Genomic DNA, 23,876 nt, shown 5'->3' on the forward strand with positions numbered 1-23,876 from the left:
CTGCTTGGCTTGGTTACTAAGAAACAACCTGTGATTAATGGGAACTTGGGGAAATATTTTAATAGGACATCTAAAAACTAGGGGATTTTTTTAAAAAAATCTTTATAGAACATTTTGAGGTTTGATTGTGCTAAGATTGTTTGGCCACGTACCTGGTAATGTAATCAACTACAATATATAAACATGTGATTGTAAACAATAGAAGAAGAATGAAGAATAAAGACATGAGAAAGAGAAACATGCAATGTTGATACTTTAAGAAGTGTAATAGAATTATTTCCTTCGCCGACGCTATCCATCCCTCGGGTATCCCTGGACTCGCTGGAGCTGGACTCCGGCAGCAGGAGACCATTTTTTCGGGGTGCACGAGCAGAGGGGATTCAAAGCACCACCTAAACGAGCTTCAGAGTCATCAAGACAGTATGGTACTGGCCAAAAACAGAAATATAGATCAATGGAACAGGATAGAAAGTCCAGAGATAAACACACGCACATATGGTCACCTTATCTTTGATAAAGGAGGCAAGAATATACAATGGAGAAATCACAGCCTCTTCAATAATTTTCTTTCTATTAGAATTTCCCTGGAATCCTCCTTGCCCCTGACCTTCCATGCTCCATTCCTTCCTTGGTTGCCTTTGACCATTCCTTCTCCATCTCTTGGGCCTCCTTAATCACTCCATTTTGTTGGTCTCTATACACCTGTTACCCCTGGGGGCAGGGGATTTTCCTTCTCTCTCTAGCCTCACAACCTCTCTTGAGCACCAGAGCTGCACTGCCAACTCTCACTAGCCCTTTCCTCTCGCCTGTCCCCTTGGCACCTCAAACCCAATAGAATTAGCAGTAAGAGTGCCATCTTTCCCTCGCTGCCAGCTCCTGTGCCGGGTTCTGTGTCTTTGTTCAGGGGTTCATCCTCATTCTACCACGAGGTAGAGTATTCTACCATATTCCCTCACTTGAATTATTGGAATTTCATTTCAAACTCCACATGCCCAAATCTGAGCTGCTGGTTTCCCACCCAAAACCTTTTCCATACACAGTCTTCCCATCTCAGTTCATGGCAAGTCCATCCTTGCAGTTGTTTAGGCCAAGCGTCTGCCAGTCAACTCTGACTGCTTTCTTTCACATCTTACGGGCCGTATCCCCAAGATACATCCAGTACCCAGCCACTTCTCACCACGTCCACTGTGACATCCTTAGTTCCAGCCCCTGGGTTATCCTGAATGGGCTCCCTGCTTCTTTCTTTCACCCTGGTCAGTTTCCAGTAGGGCACTGTGAATGAGCTTTTAAAAATGTAAATCAACTCACATTCCCACCAGCAGTGCAAGAGTGTTCCCTTTTCTCCACACCCTCTCCAGCATTTATTGTTTCTAGATTTTTTGATGATACAGCCACTATGGAGAACAGTATGGAGGTTCCTTAAAAAACTGCAAGTAGAACTACCATATGACCAGCAATCCCACTACTGGGTATATACCCTGAGAAAACCATAATTCAAAAAGAGACATGTACCAAAATGTTCATTGCAGCTCTATTTACAATAGCCAGGAGATGGAAGCAACCTAATTGTCCATCATCGGATGAATGGATAAAGAAGATGTGGCACATATATACAATGGAATATTACTCAGCCATAAAAAGAAACGAAATTGAGTTATTTATAGTGAGGTGGATGGACCTAGAGTCTGTCATACAGAGTGAAGTAAGTCAGAAAGAGAAAAACAGATACCGTATGCTAACACATATATATGGAATTAAAAAAAAAGGTTCTGAAGAACCTAGGGGCAAGATGGGAATGAAGACACAGACCTACTAGAGAATGGACTTGAGGATATGGGGAGGGGGAAGGGTAAGCTGTGACAAAGTGAGAGAGTGGCATGGACATATATACACTGCCAAACGTAAAATAGATAGCTAGTGGGAAGGAGCCGAATAGCACAGGGAGATCAGCTCGGTGCTTTGTGACCACCTAGAGGGGTGGGATAGGGAGGGTGGGAGGGAGGGAGATGCAAGAGGGAGGGGATATGAGGATATAGGTATACGTATAGCTGATTCACTTTGTTATACAGCAGCAACTAACACACCACTGTAAAGGAACTATACTCCAATAAAGATGTTTAAAAAAAAAAGTGAGCAGAAAAGTCACTGGGCTTATCAGAATTTTTACACAGAAACAGGGAAAATTTACTTCCACTATTAAACCTGTTTGAAAGGGACACTGGCGAACTAAAATGAAATTATGTTTTGATCAACATTGTGAGGAGTGCTTAATCAATATATTGCTTTCATACATAAACAAATCAGTCTTTGGGAAACTACTGGTGCCATGTGGGATTTGAGGTGGTAGAAAAATCCCTTTTTCCTAGGAAAGTGCTGTGACATCAATTATCCATTTATTCTGTTCTATTTCCTTTATAGCACATTATCTGTATCTGAAATTATCATGTTCACTTGCTAATTTATTTATTATCTCTCTGTAGGGTAAAGTTACTTGAAAAAGTAAGCTACCCGAGAGCAGGGAGTTGGTCTGCTTTGTTCACTGGACATGTCCCCAGGGCACAGACCTTTAAAGTAGGTTTTCAGCAAGCACAGTAAGTTGAAGACAGAGCACAAAGTGGCTCGTACCTGGGTAGAGATTGTAGACGGCCATTTTATACTCCTCCTTTTTCCGTACTGTGAACACATGTCCACTGAAATGAATAGAATGGATATTTTCATTGCTGCCCATGCTGAGCAGATACCACCGGATCTTTTGATCCTGAGCCATTGCTAAACCAGGTAGTGTATCCATCACATAGCCATTGATTGCTGGAGAAAGAACACAGAGAAAGCTGTTAAAAATCTATTGTATAAGTGTCTTTCCCTCCACTCCAGTCAATAATATTGATTCCTATGAGGATTCCAGTCCCATACATATAGTCTCAAACCATACAATGTCGAAACCTCAGGCTCAAGGTTCATTTCACAGCGAGTAATATTTGGGTGTGGAATATATTACCATGGAAGCGATACTTTTCTCTAAAAGTGGGGTCCTCCATCTGGATGTTGCAGGGAGCCCTGCAGTTCCTTTCCATGTTTTCAGTGAAGTACCAGCTCTTGGTCTCATCAAAAATAGTGAAAAACAGAGCAAATTCCTGCACTGTCACTTGTCTCCCATGGGCAGCGCTCAGAGTGTTTGTGCGGCAGATCAGAAGGGGTCCAATCAAGCCTGAGTGCACATCTTTTTCCTGAAAGACACCAGTCCTATGAGCAAGAGTTCTCTCATCCATGAACCAGAGTGGATTTCTCATCAACTTCTATGCCACTCCAACCCACTCCCCATCTTCCCACAGTACAATTTCTTCCTCTTTAGTAGATTCCAGAGCGATATGTCTAAGTCATAAATAAGATGACACCTCCCCTATTTAAAGCTTCCCATTATGCTTAGGATAAATACCAAACTTCAAACATAACACAAAGACCCTTTCATTTAAACCAGAAAGGGGCCAGCACAACATAGACCTGCTTACCAGATCAACATCAGAAAAATAAGCCCAGGCTTTGCAGTCAAACTCATCTTTAGTTGGTGCCATATGGTGCTGCACTTTCCAAAAGTAAGTTTTGGTTTCATTAGGCTCAACAAACTTTTTTCTAGGTTCTGCTCCTTGCCTCTGATCTTCCTCATAAGAAATAAGGCTAGAATAGAAGGAGTAGGGACGAGATGCCTGGTTTTTAAATGTTACCTGCAGAGCAAGAAAAAGAAAAGAAAAGAAAAGAAATTTAAAAAGCAAGTGTAATGTTTTAAGATCTTGTAAAGTTCTTAGGTTAGGGTTTATATCCCTAATAGCAATGCCGATTTGGGGGGGGTTTATCCAGGTTTTTAATAGCTGGAGGAAATGGCACAGAGTATGGATGTTGTTAGAACCCAAACCTAAGATCTGCAAAAGAAACCGAGACATTTTTGAATTCCAAAATCTTTATGGCATGAACTCAAAGTTGCAAAGGAGAAAATTTCTAAATACTTAAAAGCAATTCCAAAGTAAAAGGGAAAATATCACCACAGGGGTTTTAAGAGACCATAACCCCAGGAACTGATACTCTTAAATTAAGGTTCTTCCTGACAAATGCCAGGATGAATACTTACGATATTTAAAGAATAAGCCCAGGCTTTGCAGTCAAACTCATCTTTAGTTGGTGCTTTTTAGTTAATGTTTTTCAAATTAAAAAAATTATACATTTTCATGAGACATATGGAAAGTAAAATAAAATTGAAGTCAGAAAAAAATTCACTCACAACCCCATAATTTTAGATCCTCCTATATCCTTCATGTAAACAATCAATTGGGACAATGGATGACTGTTTCTGGAAAAAATAAAACTACCTTGATCTTTGGCTCACACACACCAAAAGCAAATTCTAGTCTACAGGAATTATTGATGGATTAAAAAGTTAAATGTTAAGAAATTAAACTGTAAAAGAAAGTTGAAAAAAGTATAGGTGATTTTAAGAAAAAAAAATCTCTGTATAGGGAAGGATTTTTATAAACAAAAAAGCTATGAAAGTGTCATAAAGGAAAGATTTATGGGTTACTACCTAAAATTTCAAACCTGTTTTATTTTAAAAACCATTATATACAAAATTAAGAGAAAACAAACTTGGAAAAATATTATTCACTAAAATGATCAATGTTCATCAATATATCAATGATCTATAATATACAAGGTAATATAAATGAACAAGAAAAGCACTCCCTCCAAAAATTTCAACTATGCAAAGAACATTAATAGATAATTCATTAGAGAAAGTCTTAAAATGTTCATGTACATTGCACTCCTGGAATTTTATCCTAAGAAAAGGGTTGTGGCTGCAGCATTACTTAAATAGTAAAAAAAAAAAAAAAGAATCTAAAAGGTTGTTCAAAGTAGACGGTTAAGTAAACCATAAAATCATATAATGGACTAATATTCCATCATTTAAAAATATATGTAGGAAGTGTTTTTAATGACATAAGAAATGTTTATGACATATTTATTTAAAAAAGAAGTAGGATGATCCATTGTATAATTTTGAATACATAAAGAGAATACATAGGAAAAACATGAGAACATACAGCAAAATGATAATTACGGTATTATTTTTCAACTTCCTTATTTTCTATACTTTAAACTTTTTCAAAAGTAAGAATACATTATTTTTATTTAAAAAATTTTATTGGAGTATAGTTGATTTACAATGTTGTGTTAGTTTCAGGTGTACAGCAACGTGAATCAGTTATACATATACATGTATCCACTCTTTTTCTTTTTTCTTTTTTTTTTTTTTTGCGGTACGCGGGCCTCTCACTGTTGTGGCCTCTCCCCTTGCGGAGCACAGGCTCCGGACGCACAGGCTCAGCGGCCATGGCTCACGGGCCTAGCCGCTCCGCGGCATGTGGGATCTTCCCGGACCGGGGCACGAACCCGCGTCCCCTGAATCGGCAGGGGGACTCTCAACCACTGCGCCACCAGGGAAGCCCTATCCAGTCTTTTAAAGATTCTTTTCCCATATAGGTCATTACAGAGTATTGAGTGGAGTTCCCTGTGCTATACAGCAGGTTCCTACTAGTTATCTATTTTATATATAGTAGTGTGTATATGACAATCCTGATCTCCCAGTTTATCCCTCCCACCCCCATTCCCCCCTGGTAACCATAAGTTTTGTTTACCACATCTGTGACTCTGTTTGTTTTGTAAATAAATTCATTTGTACCCTTTTTAAAGATTCCATATATAAGCGATATCATATGATATTTCTCTTTCTCTGTCTGACTTACTTCACTCACTATGACAATCTCTAGGTCCATCCATGTTGCTACAAATGGCATTATTTCATTCTTTTTTATGGACATTATTTTTAGAATCAGAAATCTAAAAAACATACACGGGATTAATTTTCTTGTAATTTCATTGTCCTCAACTTACCATGATGTTGTCTTCGACTTCTGCTCTTATATATGGTCCCAAGAGTCCCAAATGTTCATTTAGTTCTCCACGGTATAAGGGCTGAGTAAAGGAGCCATCAGCAAATTCCTCAAATACCACCTTTTTGAACTGAGGGACACCTCCATTCTCAGCTCTGGAGAAAAAAGCAGAGGAAAAGTAATATCCTCATGGACCAGGTGGGTAGAAATGCCTCACATTGTTGTCTTCCCTGTATTTGAGATACATTTGGTAGAATTGATGATGAATTGGAGATGTAATGGAGAAGGGAGGGAGAAAGAGGGATTAAAGACAACTTCCCGGTTTCTGATTTGGGCAAATGGATGGATGGTGATGCAGTTCACTGAGATGGAGAACCCTAGAAGGGTAGGTTGGTGTATACAGTTTTGGACACATGGGGTATCTATGGGAATTCTATTGGGAAATACACGGAGACTGGGAGTTCACAAAAGAGGTCTAGAGGAAGATCATCTATATTTAGGTGGTAACAAAATCATGTAAGTGGCTTATCAAAGCCAATAGTCAATTTTATGTCCCCATTTTACTCAACATCTAAGCAACATTTTGCATAGTTAACCACTCCATCCTCCTTGACATACTCTCTCCAGGCTTCTCTAGTATATAAGATCCATGAAAGCAGGGGGATTTGTCTGTTTTGTACACTGTTGTACTCCCAGCAGCTGGAACAAGTGCCTGCCACATAGTAGGTGCTCAAAAAAGATTTGTTGAACGTTGAATGGATGTAGGGTTTATAAACATACCCTAAATATGAGAGCCTCAGTGTTCAGTCCTTGGACCACTTTTCTTTGCTTTTTAAAAATTCTGTAAAAACTGTGAACTAAAACTATACAATAAAGTGCATAAAACATAAATGCTTTTGATACAAAAATGCAACCACCACTAAGATCAAGAAATTTGCCAGCAGCCCAGAAGACTCACTGTTATCTATCTACCTTTTCAATCACATCCTCTCCCTTCCCACTAAGTGTAACCCCCATTCTGATGTTTATAATTATTTATTTGATTTTGGTCATAACTGTACCACTTATGTATACATACCTAAAGAATATAGCTTAGTTTTGCCTATTTTTGAAGTATGCAAATGGAACCATACTGCATACATTCTTTTGTTTGTGATATTTTTTACTCAGCATTATGTTTGTGATTCGTCTATGTTGTTGTGTGTAGCTGTAGTTCGTTCATTCCTATTGCTGTATAGTATTCCATTGTGTGAATATAACACAATCATGTGCATTCGAGTAATTTTTGGTGCTTATACATAGTCCTTCTATGAACCTTCGTATGCATTTCTTCTGGGCACATATCTAGGAGTGGAACTGCACCATTTTCCATTTTCATCAGCAATGTATGAGAGTTCCATTTGCTCCAAATCTTCACAAACACTTGACATTGACTGTGTTTTTACATTTTTGGCCATTCTAGTGGTTGCATAGCAGTGTCTCTGTGGTTTTATTTTGCATTTCCCTGATTAATAATGAGGTTAGTTTCTTATGGGTAGTAGCCATTTGGATTTCCTCTTGTGGAATGCCTATCCAAGTTTTTCTTCTTTTTTGTACCAATTTTTCTATTGGATAATCAGCTTTTTTTTCTTATTGATTCAAAGGAGTACTCTATATATTCTTGATATAAGTCTTCATTGGCCTTTTGTGCTGCAAACATCTTCCCTTCTGTGGCTATTTTTTCATTCTCTTTTTGTTATCTTTGGATGAGCATAAATTCATAATTTTAATGTAGTGAAATTTATTTAAAAATTCTTCATGGTTAGTGCTTTTTGTATCTTGATATAAATTCTCTTTCTTTTCCTACCCTGAAGTTATTGAGATATTCTCTTACTTTTTTCTTTCTATTTATGTTTAGACTTGTAACCCACTGTTAGTGAATTTTTGTGCATAGTGTGAGTTAGGGATCCAGTTTAATGTTTTTCCATATGGATATCAAAAAAATTTCAGCACATTTATTGAAAACTGCTCTTCTGTGACACCTTTTCCATAAATCAAATGCCTATAAATGTGTGAGTCTAGTTTTGGATTTTCTGTTCTCTTTCACTGACCTATTTGTTTACTCCTAAGCCAATTATCACATTACTATAGCTTTAAAATAAGTCTCAGTATGTTATACAGCAATTCCTCCCATCTTGTTCCTTTTCCTCAAGAGGGTCTTGGCTATTCTTGGTGCTTTGCATTTTCTTAGTAACTTTAAAATCAGGCTTATTGAGTTCTGCAAGAGAAAATACTTGTTGAGATTTTCACATAGGTTGTGCCGAATCTATAGATTGGTTTGGGGATAGTTTACATTTTCATAATATCACATTTTCCAGTACATGTACATGGTATGTCTTGGCATCTACTTAGGTCTTCTTTAAAGTTTCCCAATAAATTTCCATAGGTTTTTCCATAGAGGTCTTGAAAATTTTTTGTCATATTTATTTCTAGGCACTTGTTACTATTTCATTCCATTGTAAATGACATGTTCTTTTAATTTCATTTTCTACCTGTCTGCTGCTACTATATCGATATATAATAGATTTTGTATATTGATTTTCAATTCTACAAACCTGCTAACCTTCCTAGTTAATTCTAATCACTTATTTGTAAACATTTTTATATGTATAAAATCATATCATCTGTACTCAAGGATAGTTTTATTTCTTTCTTTTCAACCTTTATACCTTTTATATGTGTTTACTGCTTGAGTGTTCAGTACAGTATTGAATAGAAGTGATGATAATGATTGAGAATTTATCTATTTCTCTATTTAAGTCTGTCAAGTTTTGCTTTATGTATTTTAAAACTATATTATTAGGTTCATAGTAATTTAGGAATGTATGGCTGCCTATTGAATTTACTGTTTTATTATTATAACATTTCCTCCTTATCTCTACAAACCTCTTGCTTTAAAGTTTCCTTTCTACTTAACTGAGTACTTAGATTTTTAAAAAATATTTATTTATTTATTTGGTTGCACTGGGTCTTAGTTGCAGTTCGCCGGCTCCTTAGTTGTGGCATGTGGACTCCTTAGTTGTGGTTTCTTGCTTATTTTTCTTGTTTTATTTCATACCCAGTATCTTTGTGTGCTAGAAGTTGTATCTGTAATATTTGTGAAAATAACTTGAGGCCTAGAATGTTGGTTTCTTATACTAGAGAGTTTTTATGTATTCTTCAGCCAGATGTCTGCAGGCACTGCCAATCCAAGACATGCTTAAATTTTGATCAAGAATAGAGATTTCATGGACAACACAGATGACAGAAAACTGGGCTGTAAGTTAATGAAGTGCAAGTTAACTGGTTTACCATTACTTTGAGGATGTAGCCCTTTGGGGACCTAGCGTAAAGTGGGCACGGTTTACATCTACTTTTACTCCCTTATCATCCCATCAAGTCTTATTTGAATGCTATTAATAAGCTCATAACTCCTAAATTTATATCTTTAGCACAGACCTCTTCCTTGGGTTCCAGACTCATATATCTAACTGCCTACTCAACATGTCAACTTGGGGACTTCCCTGGTGGTCCAGAGGTAAAGAATCCACCTTCCAATGCAGGGGACATGGGTTAGATCCCTGGTCGGGGAACTAAGATCCCGCATGCCACGGGGCAACTAAGTCCGTGTGCCACAACTACTGAGCTCACGAGCCTCAACTAGAGACCCCATGTGCCACAAACTACAGAGCCCACGTGCCCTGGAGCCAGCATGCCACAGCTAGAGAGAAGCCCGCACGCCACAATGAAGAGCCCGTGCGCTGCAATGAAAAGATCTTTCATGCCTCAACGAAGATCCCGCGTGCCGCAACTAAGACCCAAATGCAGCCAAAAAAAAATTAAAAGAAATTAAAAAAAAACTCAACTTGGATCTCTAATAGGCATCTCAAATTAAATATGTACAAAACAGACCCTTGAGTGTTTCCTCAAATAAATCTGTTCTGCTTCAAGCCTTCCACATCTCATTAATGTCACTATCATCCACCTAGTTGCTCAGGACAAAACCCGAAAATCTTCGAGTCTTCTCTCACCATTCCTCCCCATACTCAATCTAACAGCAAGCCCTCTCTGCTTATCTTTAAATTATAATCAACATCCTTACATTCCTTTTGATTTTCACCACCACTACCCTGTTCTAATCAATAGCTTGATTGATGCTGGTGAGACTAATCCGGTGGAGAGTGAGAAACTGATGATGTAAGAGAGAACAAGGGACTTGCTGAAGCAACGTTTTTTATGAAGGGAGAAAGGATGGGATCGAGTGCAAAACTGGACAGTATATTGGTACAGACGCCAGTAAATGTGGTGTTGGAAGTCTGTGGAGTTCAGTGCAAAGCATCAGCTAGGAGTGAGAAGGGGTGTTGGAGAACGGGCAAAACGTGTTGGAGATTTAGGGAAAAAGCAGAAAATGTAAGATAGAGGTCCAGGAGAGCAGGAAATATTCTACGGTTGCTGTGCAGCAATAAGGGCTCATTTGAGGTAGAAAGCGAGGCTGGGAAGTGACAATGACTAATGAAGAGGGATAGCATCTACTCTTCCTCTAGGACCTATATTATCTGACCACTGCTCATCTCTGTCACCTCATCTCCCTACCCCTGCACACACTTCCTTACTGTACTACAGTCATGTTGGTCCTTTTTTGTTCCTCAAACATGCTAAACTTGTTTCATTCATGCCTTTGCATTTCCTGTTCCCTCTGCCGGAAATGTCTTCTCTCAGACCTCTGTTAGCTGACCCCTTATCATCATTTAGGTCTCAACTCCACAAAGAGAATTTCTCTGACCATTACAGCTAAAGTAACACCCCCGTCACTCTACCATATTATTCAAGTCTACCTTTTGAATGGCACCAAGATTCCCCTATTTAGTTTTCTACTAATTTATTGTCCCTTGCTCTCCCCAGTAGAATGTAAGCTACTACTTTGCTGCACTCCAGTGTCTATGCAAGTGTCTGGCATATAATAGGTGCCCAATAAATATTGGTTGACTGGTTGACTCTCTTTATGTTTATCTTCCAAATGTCTCTGTGCTTTCTCTCCCCGGCCCAACCTCCTTCTGCTCCCCTAACAATCAAATCCTCCCACTTTGCCCTCTGGATCCCCAGTACTATGGAAAACAACTTTCCCTGCATCCTCAGTCTCTTTACCACACACTTCACTGCTTCCTCCTGCGTCTATCAGGGCTCTCTCAGGAGACTAAACCTTACCCTGCAGCTCATAGGGCTGATAGGTGAGGCTGACTTTCTTCCTGCTCCTCATGGCTGCTTCTGACCCCCCTACCCTTTTGTAGACCCCTCTTCTTCACCATCCCACCAGAGTGAGTTTCATGCCATCTGGGTTTACCATCCCATAACTCTCATTGCTAGTGTCATCATCTAATCTCCCATTTGCTCCTCAGCTTCATCTAGACTTTGCCATCTGGTTCTCAGTTTCCTCAATCTTTGGAGTCTCGCTGCTGGTTGTGCCTTTCCTATTGTTTCAGCAGCTGGTAAAATCAAAGGTCACAACAGTAGGACAAAGGAATAATCAATGTACCCATACCTGTTTCTTAGTGCATGGGGGGATCTATTCATCCCATAATCCCAGAGCCGCTCCACTGCAGCAATAAAATAGTGTCGCGTTCTCTTTTGAAAGCTGCGGGGGTCCTGATTTTCATCCTCATCATAAATGTCAAAATCTTCTCTATTCGTATCAAGTGAGAAAGTATCATCATAGTCAATTTTGTCTTCCTCTGGCTGAAAAGTAGTAAGGGTTATTTCCCTTTGATGGCGTTTCAAGACTGGTGGATTTTGAGACCACAACCTTCCAGTTCCTCCTTGCTTTACCCAGGTGGCTTCTCTTTGGGTCTTATCTTGTACTTCATTTATTGCTGCTATTGAATGATTGTTTTCACAAGGGTCCAGGGGCAAAATGATGTCTTTTGTCTTAAAAGCTGTGTGTTTTTGTGACTTCTCTAGGGATTTCTCTTCTCTTGGTATCAGGGTAGCATATTGGTTATCCCAAGCAAGGGGACCCAGCAGCCTGGGGGGAGTATTTTCAGAGCTTTCTGTTGCCCATTTCAGAAAGGGCACTTTTCCAGATCTATTTACTTTATTCAATTTAACAAGTCCCTGTGTTTTCTGAAGGAATATCTCTTCCCTGAGATCCAGGTGGGCAGGAGAACCATCGCTAGTTTTTGTATGGAAAAAGTCTTCCTGATGAACAACTTTGCCAGATGCTTCAGGCAATCCTGGTTTCAAGAGAACAGTGTTCTCATGTTTCTTGTACATGAATAAGTTTGTGGCCCGTTTCCCTAGGGCGCTGATCTTTCTTTGACCTCCAATCACTTCCAAGGTTAGGAAGGCTAAAGAAAGGTTATTTCTCTTGGCTCCTTGTAAGAAATGACTGCTTTCTTGGACCCCAGAACTCCTTTCCACAAAGCTATAACTACAGGCGGATGCTGGAGGATGAGAAGAGTTGTCTTGGGATGGAATCTTGGTCAGATCTGTAGGTCTAATTGATGGGAATACTGATACCTGTGCAATGGGTAATGCAGAGCCATTTGTTTGAATGATGTCATGACTCCTCATAGAACAATCTGATAAGAATGACTGAATAACGGCCCCTTTCTCCTTCCTGTTGTACTCTATCTGTGTGAAGGTGCCCTTGGTCAAATATTTCATGTTCTTGGACCACTGAGTTGAGGTGTCATTCAAAATTACCCCCCTTTCAAGCTTTATTTCTTCTACTGGGAATCTGAATTGTTTCAAATCCCGCTTATCACGTTGAGGTATAGCCTTCTGCTGACTTGGAATAGGAGACACCTTTGTGGTGCTTGGATATTTATCTAGCATTTGCTTTGTTTGATTTCCCAAGTCTTCCAAGTTTGCTTCCTCCCTTATTTTTGAGAAATGGGCCATGTGAATCCCTGCTCTTTTTGCTGAGCCATTTAATGACCTGGTGTCTTGAAGTACTGGAGTATATGTCTCCTCATCTAAACCTTCTACATTTTGCTTAGTGCTTAGTGAGAAAAGGTTCTTCAGAAAATTCTTAGTTCCAGTCACTGTATACACCTGAGGCAAAACTACATTCTCTTGGATTAATTTTTCTTTCCTTTCTATCTCTTCCTGAGACTTTTTTTCTTGATTGTGTGTATCATTTTCTTGGACATTAGCCAAGTTAGTAAGAAATACGTTCTTGCTATTTGGAAAAATCATCTCTTTAAGACCTGTGCCCTTGCTAAATTCATCCTCTCCTACTACCACGTTATTCTTCTCTGACAAGAAATTCTGATCTTTCACAGATTTTTCTGATCCCAAAGATGTTAATTGCTTTGGATTGGGCCTTTGCCCAGAACTTAGGGAGTTCTTGCCATGGGTCCTTTTTATCCAATTTGTTGAATCTGGCAAGAACAGAGCCTTGAAGAACGATGTATCTGGATATTCTGCATCCAGTGGCACAGAGCCTTCTTTGTTTTGGTGGATCATTTCCATATTTTTTGATGAAGTAGTTTTATTTGACACATGATTTAGTCCCAAAGCTGTAGTATTTTTGTCCATAAACATTTCATCATGAATTAAGGAAGTTACTTCTGGAAACTCAGTATTACTTTCTAACATAATATCTTGCCAGACTGATGTACTATTCTCAATTAATAATGCTGGGTCATCAATGTGAGTCTTTGTATTAGTTGTTGAGTTAACTGGTGCCTTGTTTGTCTTTACTAAAGAGATATTAACTTGAAATAAAGCATCATCTTTGGTCAATGAAGCAGGTCCATGAACTCTTTCCTCTTTAAATAATTTATCACTCTCCACTGATAATACATTTTCTCCCAGTGAACTTTCTTGACTATTTGTTAAAACTGCTTCTAACAACTTGGAATCATTATCTTCTTTACTCAGGCCCAAAGGTACACCAGACCCAATAAAGTGAGATGAATTTTTGCCAAATACAATGGCACCTAATTGACTACTAAAATTAACTGGTATATTTGGGGGTCCTAAGGAACCTGTCTTTTCAGTACCTGCTGACAACTTGTCTGATGGAATTGTTGGTGGAGTCATTAGGTTGTTTGATGAACTAGAAATTTTAAAATCAAGTTTCTTCAACTCTACTGTTACAGTTGTCCCCAAATTCTCATTCAATCTTAATGGCAGCTCTGGCTCAGGAGTAGATACTCTTTTCCCACTGTGATGGAGCTCTGGTGTGAGATGTGCCATGTCAGACGGGCCCTTGTTTCTTTCTATTGCTCTAGGTAAATGATCATTAGTCTTATTTCTGGCTTCTTGGAGATCAGATAAGGATAATCCATGTGGAGTAGGATTCTGTCCCAAGAGCATCAACAAATCACTAGAGGAGACACTTTGTTCTTTAAGCAGCTGCATTCTCTCTCCAGACTGAGGGTCAGTCTTCTCTATATCATTTTCTGGAGTTGTGGTGGCTTTGAATTGCATTTGCCTAGTGCTAGGGTGCCTTGAATTCTGGGAGAAGCTTCTGGGTTCAATGACATTGTTTTCATTCAGCAAGAGGGTTGGAATATCTTCATATGTGTCCTCGTAATAATCACCAGTGTTCCTGTCACAACTATAAACCTTCAGTAAGGCTGTCATGCCTCTGTTCCGAAAGTCTGAGTTGTGGCACCCCAGAACCCACAGACCTGGAGATGAGGAAGAATAAGACTCTGGTTACTCATAACCCAGGTCCCAAGCAAGATCTGTGTTAGAGGTTCTCTTCTATTCCCAGATAAATGAAAAAATACTACTCAGTATCATTATATTGCAGGTCGTTAGGTTCAATCCCTCACACAGTACAACAATGGTAGTAAAAGTGGTTTTGCATTGCTGCTGTTGTGGTATATCTGTTTGTGACCACAAGAAAGGGCTGTGATTTAAAATGAATATATATATATATATAGATAGATAGATAGATAGATATAGATAGATAAAAATGGAGAAATGTAATTATACACAATAGTGGAGAGTCTTACTAGTCACACAGAACTCTTCGGTGACCAATTTGTAGGATAAGTAAGCATAAGGGAGCAGGACTTAGGTTTAGGATACAAATAACATAAAATCCCACCACAGTCCTAGCAATATTAATTTCTACTATGAACAGGATTATCTGAGTAAAAGAATTTCATGGTGGTAAAGTATATGCATAAACATAAATGAAAACACCTTTACTAAGCTACCCATCAGGTACCTGAACAGTCTCATCAAGTCACAATATTTGCAAGTAATATCTTAACTGAATACAGCTTTTTCTCAAAGAGAAAACTTTTCTCAAAGTATATTTCCACAGAGCCCTATGAGACAATGGGATGCCCATGGAAAAGGTTCCTGTGCTCAAACATTTTGGAATTAATGCACACTGCAATCTATGTGCAGCCAGATAATCACTCAAATGGGAAATGAGAATAAAGAGATTTTCTAATATACAAGGATTCAGAATATCTATGTCTAATTCAGCCATTCTCAGGAAGTGATTAGAGAATGTCTTCTACCAAAATAAAGGAGTATATTAAAAAATACGAAGACATGGGATACAAAAACCCAATTTCATGATATTTAAAGCGTATTTTTGATGGTATGAAACCATGTTGGGTCAGAGTAGACCAGGACTGGAGCCGAAATGAGTAATTTAAATAAGGTTTTTCACTCTAAAAATTCCACTGTTATAACTTAGATAAATCTAATACTTCCTTTTCCTGAGGAAGACAGTAATTGGGTGAGAAAAGGGGAAATGAAACTCCATAAACAGGTCTAGAATGACATCCGCCATACTCTGAGAAGGGCCTGGGATTGGGAATAGTGATCAAGAGGAACTTTAGTTATATCTGTACTGGTTGAATTTTTGTAATGAGAACATATTTTTGTATTACATGTGTGAATAAAAATAAATTAAAACATTATAGTAATTAACTAATAAATTTCAATCCAAGAGCTTAAAGAAGAGTTGATTCTGATTAAAACTCAATAAAATAAATAACCAAATAAAAATAAGAAATTCCACACATATAAAATTTGAAATAAGGAAGGAGATATAACCACAGATGCAAAGAAAATTAAATTATAATTCCCTTGGAGACACCTCAGCTGCCAATCTCCCACTCCAACTTCCGAAACAGGCATAAGACGCCTGGCCAAGTTTGAGATTTGGTCAGCACTACAAATGTATGGACCTGCCTCCGACCTCAGTGATATAACTGGGGCTTTCAATGAACTAATTAATTTTTTAGGCTGATATTCAATCCTGGAGCTAGTTCCTATCAAAGTAACCTAGAGAGACAGAGCACAGCTGATCACAAGTGGGTAGGAGCACACCTCGGGCTTCATTAGGCAAGAGCTCTTTAATGATAGTGCAATATTCCTAGCATGGAATATTAACCAATCTTTTAAAATGATGATGTTCATCTATATTTATTGATATAGAAAAACAGCAAATACATTATTAAGTGAGGGGAAAAAAAGAAGATTACAAAACATGATATAACCACCATTCTACTATCTGTTTCTGTGAGTTCTACTTTTTCTTTTTCTTTTTTTCAAAAAGATTTCCCATAGTAGTGATTCCATACAATATTTTTCTTCATCTGGCTTATTTCACTTAGCATAATGCCCTCCAGGTTCAGCCATATTGTCTTTTTTAATGGATGAATAATATTCCATCATATATATATATATATATATATATATATATATATATATATATACACACACACACACACACATATATCACTTTTTTCTTTTTCAGAGAGTTTTTTTAATTTAAATTTTTTTATTCAAAAATTTTCTTTTTCATTGAGGTATGGTTGATGTACAATATTATATAAGTTTCAGGTGTACAACATAGCGATTCACAATTTTTGGTTATGCTCCATTTATCATTATTACAAAATATTGGCTATATTCCCTGTGTCATAGTATATATCCTTGTAGCTTATTTATTTTATACATAGTAGTTTGTACCTCTTAATCCCCTTTCCCTATCGTGCCCCTCCCCCCTTCCCTCTCTCCACTGGTAACCACTAGTTTGTTGTCTATATCTGTGAGTCCGCTGCTTTTTTGTTATATTCACTAGTTTGTTGTATTGTTTAGATTCCACATATAAGTGATATCATACAGTATTTGTCTTTCTCTGTCTCACATATTTCACTTAGCATAATACCCTCCAAGTCCATCCATGTTGTTGCAAAGGGCAAAACTTCATTTTTCAATGACTGAGTAGTATTCCATTGTGTGTGTGTGTGTGTGTGTGTGTGTATAGTACATCTTCTTTATCCATTAATCGGTTGATGGACAGTCAGGTTGGCAATTGTAAATAATGCTGCTATGAACATTGGGGTACACATCTTTTTTTCAATTAGAGTTTTCTTTTCTTTTTTCTTTTTTTTTCTTTTTGGATAGATACCCAGGAGTGGAATTGCTGGGTCATACAGTAGTTCTATTTTTAGTTCTTTGAGAAACCTCCATACTGTTTTCCATGGTGGCTGCACCAATTTGCATTCCCACCAATATTGTGTTAGCCTTTCATTTTTCCACATCCTTGCCAACATTTGCTATTTGTTGTCTTTTTGATGATGGCCATTCTGACAAGTGTGAGGTGATATCTCATTGTGGTTTTGATTTGCATTTCTCTGATGATTAATGATGGTGAGCACCTTTTCATGTGCCTCTCAGCCATCTGTAAGTCTTCTTTGGAAAAATGTCTATTCAGGCTTTCTGACCATTTTTTAAATTGGGTTGTTTGTTTTTTTTGATGTTGAGTTGTGTGAGCTGTTTACATATTTTGGATATTAACCCCTTGCTGGTCATATCATTTGCAAATATTTTCTCCCATTCAGTAAGTTGTCTTTTTTTTAATATTTATTTATTTGGCTGCGTTGGGTCTTAGTTTCAGCATGCAGGATCTTTTGTTGTGGCAGGCGGGCTTCTCTCTAGTTGTGGCACATGGGCTCTAGAGCGCGCATGGGCTTAGTTGCCCCGTGGCATGTGGGATCTTAGTTCCCTGACCAGGGATCAAACCCACATCCCCTGCATTGGAAGGCAGATTCTTAACCACTGGACCACCAGGGACGTCCCAGTAGGTGGTCTTTTTGTTTTTGTTTTGTCAATGGTTTCCTTTGCTGTGCAAAAGCTTTAAGTTTAATTAGGTCCCATTTGTTTATTTTTGCTTTTATCTCCTTTAAGAGACAGATCCAAAAAAAATTTTGCTACTATTTATGTCATAGAGTGTCTCATCTATGTTTTTTTCTAGGAGTTTTATAGTATCTGGTCTCACATTTAGGTCTTTAATTTGAGTTTATTTTTGTATATGGTCTTAGAGAATTTCTAATATTCTCTTACATGTATCTGTCCAGTTTTCCCAGCTCTACTTATTGAAGGGACAGTCTTTTCTCCATTGTATATTCTTGCACCCTTCGTTGTAGATTGACCAGAAGTGTGTGGGTTTATTTCTGGGCTCTCTATCGTGTTCCATTGATCTATATTTCTGTTTTTTTGTACCAGTACCATACTGTTTTGATTACTGTAGGTTTGTAGTATAGTCTGAAGTCAGGGCACATGACTCCTCTAGTTCTGTTTTTCCTTCTCAAGACTGTTTTGGCTATTCATTATCTTTTGTGTTTACATATAGATTAAAAAATTTTTTGTTCTAGTTCTGTGAAAAATGCTACTGGTAATTTGATAGGGATTACATTGGATCTGTAGATTGTCTTGGTCATTTTGACAATATTGATTCTTCTAATCCAAGAACATGGTATATCTTTCCATCTGTTTGTGCTATCTTTGATTTCTTTCATCAGCATCTTATAGATTTCTGAGTACAGGTCTTTTGCCTCCTTAAGCAGGTTTATTCCTAGGTATTTTATTCTTTATTATGCCACTGTAAATGGGATTGTTTCCTTAATTTCTCTTTCTGATAGTTTGTTGTTAGTGTATAGAAATGCAACAGATTTTCTGTATATTATTTTTGGACCCTACAACTTTACTGAATTAATTGATGAGCTCTAGTAATTTTTTGGTGGTGTCTTTAGGATTTTCTATGTATAGTGTCATGTCATCTGCAAATAGTGACAGCAAATAGTAACAAAGAGTGACACCTGTTGGTGGGTGAAGCTGGTCCCAAGGCTAGAGCAGGCTCACTGGAGGGCGGGGCCAGAGCCCGGGGGGTTCTGAGGCTGGTGCCTACCCACTGGTGGGTGAAGCTGGGTCCCACGGTCTCTGGCTGGAGGTCCCTGGGGGTCCCGGGTCTGGTGCCTGCACACTGGTTTGTGGGGCAGATCCCGTGCCCTCTGGTGGGCAGGGCCATGTCCAGGGGCAGCTGTGGGCTCAGGGGGTCTTAAGGCAGCCTGTCTGTTGGTGGGTGGGGCTGTGCCCATGCCCAGTTAGTTGCTTGGCATGAGGTGTCTCAGCACTTTTGCCTACAGGCAGGGATGGGTCCTGAGGCTTATAAGCTAGAGGGAGGATTTCACAATGGTGCTTACCAGCACCAGTGTCCTCATGGTAGAATCAGCTCCCCAAATGGCTGCCACCAGTGTCTGTGTCCCCAGGGTGAGCTGCAGTTGCCTCCTACCTCTCTGGGAGACTCTCCAGATCAGCAGGTAGCTCTGACCCAGGCTCCTATTAATGCTTCTGCCCTGGATCCCGGAGCATGTGAGAGTTTGTGTGCACCCTTTAAGAGTACAGTTTCTACTTCCCACAGCTCTCTGAGACTCTAGAGAGTAAGCCCTGCTGGTCTTCAAAGCCAAATGCTCTGGGGGCTCGTTTTCCCAGTATATGACCCACAGGCTATGGAGCCCAACAAGGGATCAGGCCCCTCTCTCGTTGGGGAGAACCTCTGCAATGGTAATTATCCTCCCGTTTGTGAATTGTCCACCCAGGGGTATGGGATTTGACTATATCATGATGATGCCCCTCCTACCCATCTTATTGTGGTTCCTTCTTTATATCTTTAGTTGTAGACAATCTTTACTGGTAGTTTCCAGTCTTTTCCACTGATGGTTGTTCTGAAAAATAGTTGTGATTTGGTGTGCCTGTGAGAGCAGGTGAGCTCAGGGTCTTTCTACTCTTCCATTCATTCATCAATGGACACTTAGGTTGTTTCCATGTTTTGGGTATTGTGAATAATGTTGCAATAAACATGGGAGTGCAGATATCTCTTCAAGATCCTGATTTCATTTCCTTTGTATGTATACCAGAAGTGGGATTGCTGGATCATATGGTAGTTCTATTTTTAATTTTTTGAGGAACCTCCATACTGTTCTCCATAATGGCTGCACCAATTTATATTCCCACCAACAATGCACAAGTATGCCCTTTTCTTTCTTTCTTTTTAAATATTTATTTATGTATTTGGCTGTGCTGGGTCTTAGTTGCGGCACACAGGATCTTCACTGTGACGTGTGGGATCTTTAGTTGCGGCATGCAGGATCTTTAGTTGCAACATGTGGGAACTTAGTTGCGGCATGCAGGATCTAGTTCCCTGACCAGGGATTGAACCCAGGTCCCCTGCATTGGGAGCACGGAGTCTTAACCACTGGACCACCAGGCAAGTCCCAAGGATTTCCCTTTCTCCACATCTTTGCCAACACTTATTATCATGTGATTTTTTTTGATAATAGCCATTTTGACAGGTCTGAGCTGATATTTCACTGTGGTTTTGATTTGCATTTCCCTGATGATTAGTGATGTTGAGAACATTTTCATATACCTGTTGGTCACTTGTATGTCTTCTCTGGAAAAATTTAATGGTATTCCATAAATCCTGTAGGCTTTCTTCATTCTTGTTTTTTCTCCTCTTGACTGGATAATTTCAAAAGATTTATCTTTGAGTTTGCAGATTGTTTCTTCTGCTTAATCAAGTATGTTCTTGAAGCGCTCTATTGCATTTTTCATTTCATTCATTATATTCTTTAGCTCCAGGATTTCTGGGTTCTTTCCTTCCTTCCTTCCTCCCTTCCTCCCTCCCTCCCTCCCTCCCTCCCTTCCTTCCTTCCTTTCCTTTCTTCCTCCCTTCCTGCCTCCCTCCCTCTTTCTCTCTTTCTTTCTTCTGAGGTTCAGCAGCTCCAATTGCAGGGAGGGCACAACAGCATAGTCTCCATGCAGCTCTGTCAGTTGAGGTCAATGTCAGCGAAGACTGTGGAGGGTCCTTGGTGGTCAAGGCTGTGAGTGTCTGTGATGGAAGTAGTGGTGAGGGTTGTTGGCCTCCTAGATGTCAAAGGATGCTGGGGTCCTCTTGTTCTTCTTTTCACCCACAGACTGAGGTCCTAGCTGAGGGGATTCTTCTTGGTGCTGTGTCTGGCATGTGAGCACACAGGCCTTGATGGCAGTGCTGGGTTCTGGGACAGAGATGTACATGCATTGATGGTGGTGCCAGTGTTTGGGGTGCAGGTGCTCAGAGTGACAGTGTAGTTCATGGTTCCTGAGCTTGGAGTGTGAGCACATTTGCTGTAGTGGTGCCAGTTTCAAAGGCACAGGCATGCACAGATCGCCAATGAAGCTGGGGTCCACATTCTCTTAGGGCATGCCACATCAGCTCAGGTACTGGTGGGTGGGGTGCAGTGGTGTCTTGGTGCTTGGAGGGGCAAGGTAGAGCAGCAACATGGGCCCCAGGGATGATGGGGCCCTCAGGCTCTGAGTTGCAAGCACACCAGCAACTCAAGCCCTGAAGATGGTGGGTGCTGGGGGAGGCCTAAGCCCTGAGGGGAGGGTGCAGCTCCTCCTCTGGGGGGAGTGCAGTGGCTTGGACTCTGAGCAGGTCCATCAGCTGGCTTCAGTATCTGTGAAGACTATGGAGCTCCTCAGGTGGTGAAGGCTGCTAGTGTTCCTGGTGGTGACAAGAGGTGTTACAGTTCTCCTGTTGTCCTTTCCCTACGGGAAGAAATCCCTTAGAGGGGATCCCCTTTGGCATCAAGCTGCTTCAGACTGAGGGACAGAATGACACAAGTCAACTTTTTGATACGCTCTTCTATTTGGCCATCCTCAATTTTGTGCTCCACAGTGTTTCTGATACTTCTTCATTCTGTTCTAGATTTGTCCAAGAGCTATTTTCATTGGTATGTACACAGTGCAAATATTATTCACAATTTCAGGAGAAATGAAGACTTTTTAGACAAGCAAAACCTGATAAAATTAATTAACCAGAAGACGTGCACTATAAGAAATGTTAAGGAGATACACTATAAATGTAAATGCATAGATAGGTTGAAAGTACCAGAATGGAAAAAGTATATACCACACAAACATTAACCAAAATAAAGGTGATTGAGGCACATAAATTTCATAAAAAGCAGATATTATGGCAACAAGTACTACTTCAGAAAAAGAAGGACATTTCATAATGATAACATGGTTAATTTAACAAGAGTACCTAACAATCTTAAATTTGTAAGCACCTGATTTTATTTTGCCTCATTTATTTTGAAACAACAAACCCAACAATTATAGGTAGAGCTCTTAACATAGTTCTCTCAGTAACTGTAAGAAGCAGACAAAATATCAGTAAACTTATAAGGATTTTAACAAAATGATAAAGCAACTTGACATACATGGAACAGTCCACCTAACAACTGCAAAGACACATTCATCTTAAGTTCCAACAGGCCATTAGCCAAAGTAAACCATATGCTAGGCATAAAGCAAGTCTCACCACATTTCAAAGAACTGAAATCATGTAGAGTATGTTATATAACCACAGTGAAGTAAAAATATGAAATGAGCAACAGAAAACTAGAAAATATCCATATGTTTAGGAATTTAGTAAACCAGTTTTAATACTTATGAATAAAAGAAGAAGTCACAATGGATTTTAGAAAATATTTCTAATATTTTAATATAATTGATAATAAAAATGACTCATCAAAACTTCTGATATGTGGGTTTTTTCCCTGCTCTTACCAGTTTTATTCAAAATTAAGGCACAGAAAAAAAGAAATAAAAGTCATAAGTGTTGGAAAGGAAACACTGAAATTGACAATATTTGCAACAATTTGATTGTGTACAAGAAAATCTTATGGGAATCTATAAAATAATTGCCAGATCTTACAGTGAATTTAGCAAGGTTGCAAGATACAAGGTCAATATACAAAAATTAATTGTATATCTTTTGTGTATGTGTTCCAGCAAAACGTTATTTACAGAAACAGGTGACCAACCTGCTCACTAGTTTCTTTTTTTATTGAGATATAATTGATAGATACCACTGTGTAAGTTTAACCTTTACAGTGTATTGATTTGATACATTTATATATTGCAATATGGATTACCATCATAGTGGTAGCTATGTGCCTGTATCACATCACATAATTATCATTTTTTTGTGGTGATATGTGGTTAAAGTAGGGTGTAAAGTGAGCTGCAAGAATGATGTACTAACAGGGAATTCCCTGGCGGCGCAGTGGTTAAGAATCCACCTGCCAATACCGGGGACACGGGTTTGAGCCCTGGTCCGGGAAGATCCCACATGCTGCGGAGCAACTAAGCCCGTGCGCCACAACTACTGAAGCCCGCGCACCTGGAGCCCGTGCTCTGCAACAAGAGAAGCCACTGCAATGAGAACCCCACGCACTGCAATGAAGAGTAGCCCCTGTTCGCCGCAACTAGAGAAAGCCCGCACACAGCAACGAAAGACCCAATGCAGCCGAAAATAAATAAATTTAAAAAATAAATAAATAAAATTTTTAAAAAAAGAATGATGCACTGACACATATCACAACGTGGATGACTCTGGCTGAGTGAAGCTGAGTGAAAATTATGCCAAGTGAAATAAGCCAGACACAAGAGGACAAATAAAAGGGATCAGACTTTTCCCTCAAGACACATAAAACAGAGCTCTAATTTGTCTTTAGAATTTAAGTGATCACCAAAGTAGTTTAAAAGCTTCTCAAAATATTGATATTTTAAATATCTTTCTCTGCCTACACACAGACACACACACAG

The 23,876-nt window shown here is 39.1% G+C and overlaps 1 protein-coding gene across 1 annotated transcript in view; it reads right to left on the bottom strand.

Moving 5' to 3' along the window:
- The window catches only part of F8 (coagulation factor VIII), a 112,572-nt gene that overhangs the window by 34,506 nt on the left and 54,190 nt on the right, over window positions 1–23,876 (bottom strand). The window contains exons 14-18 of the mRNA XM_082610237.1: window positions 11,497–14,593; window positions 5,941–6,094; window positions 3,510–3,722; window positions 2,999–3,227; window positions 2,626–2,808 (exon numbers count right to left, since the gene is read on the bottom strand). Coding sequence (XP_082466363.1) covers window positions 2,626–2,808; window positions 2,999–3,227; window positions 3,510–3,722; window positions 5,941–6,094; window positions 11,497–14,593 — 3,876 coding nt within the window. The remainder of the gene's footprint in view (window positions 1–2,625; window positions 2,809–2,998; window positions 3,228–3,509; window positions 3,723–5,940; window positions 6,095–11,496; window positions 14,594–23,876) is intronic.

Source organism: Mesoplodon mirus (assembly GCF_964341445.2).
Source record: "Mesoplodon mirus genome assembly, chromosome: X".
Lineage (NCBI taxonomy): Eukaryota > Metazoa > Chordata > Mammalia > Artiodactyla > Ziphiidae > Mesoplodon > Mesoplodon mirus.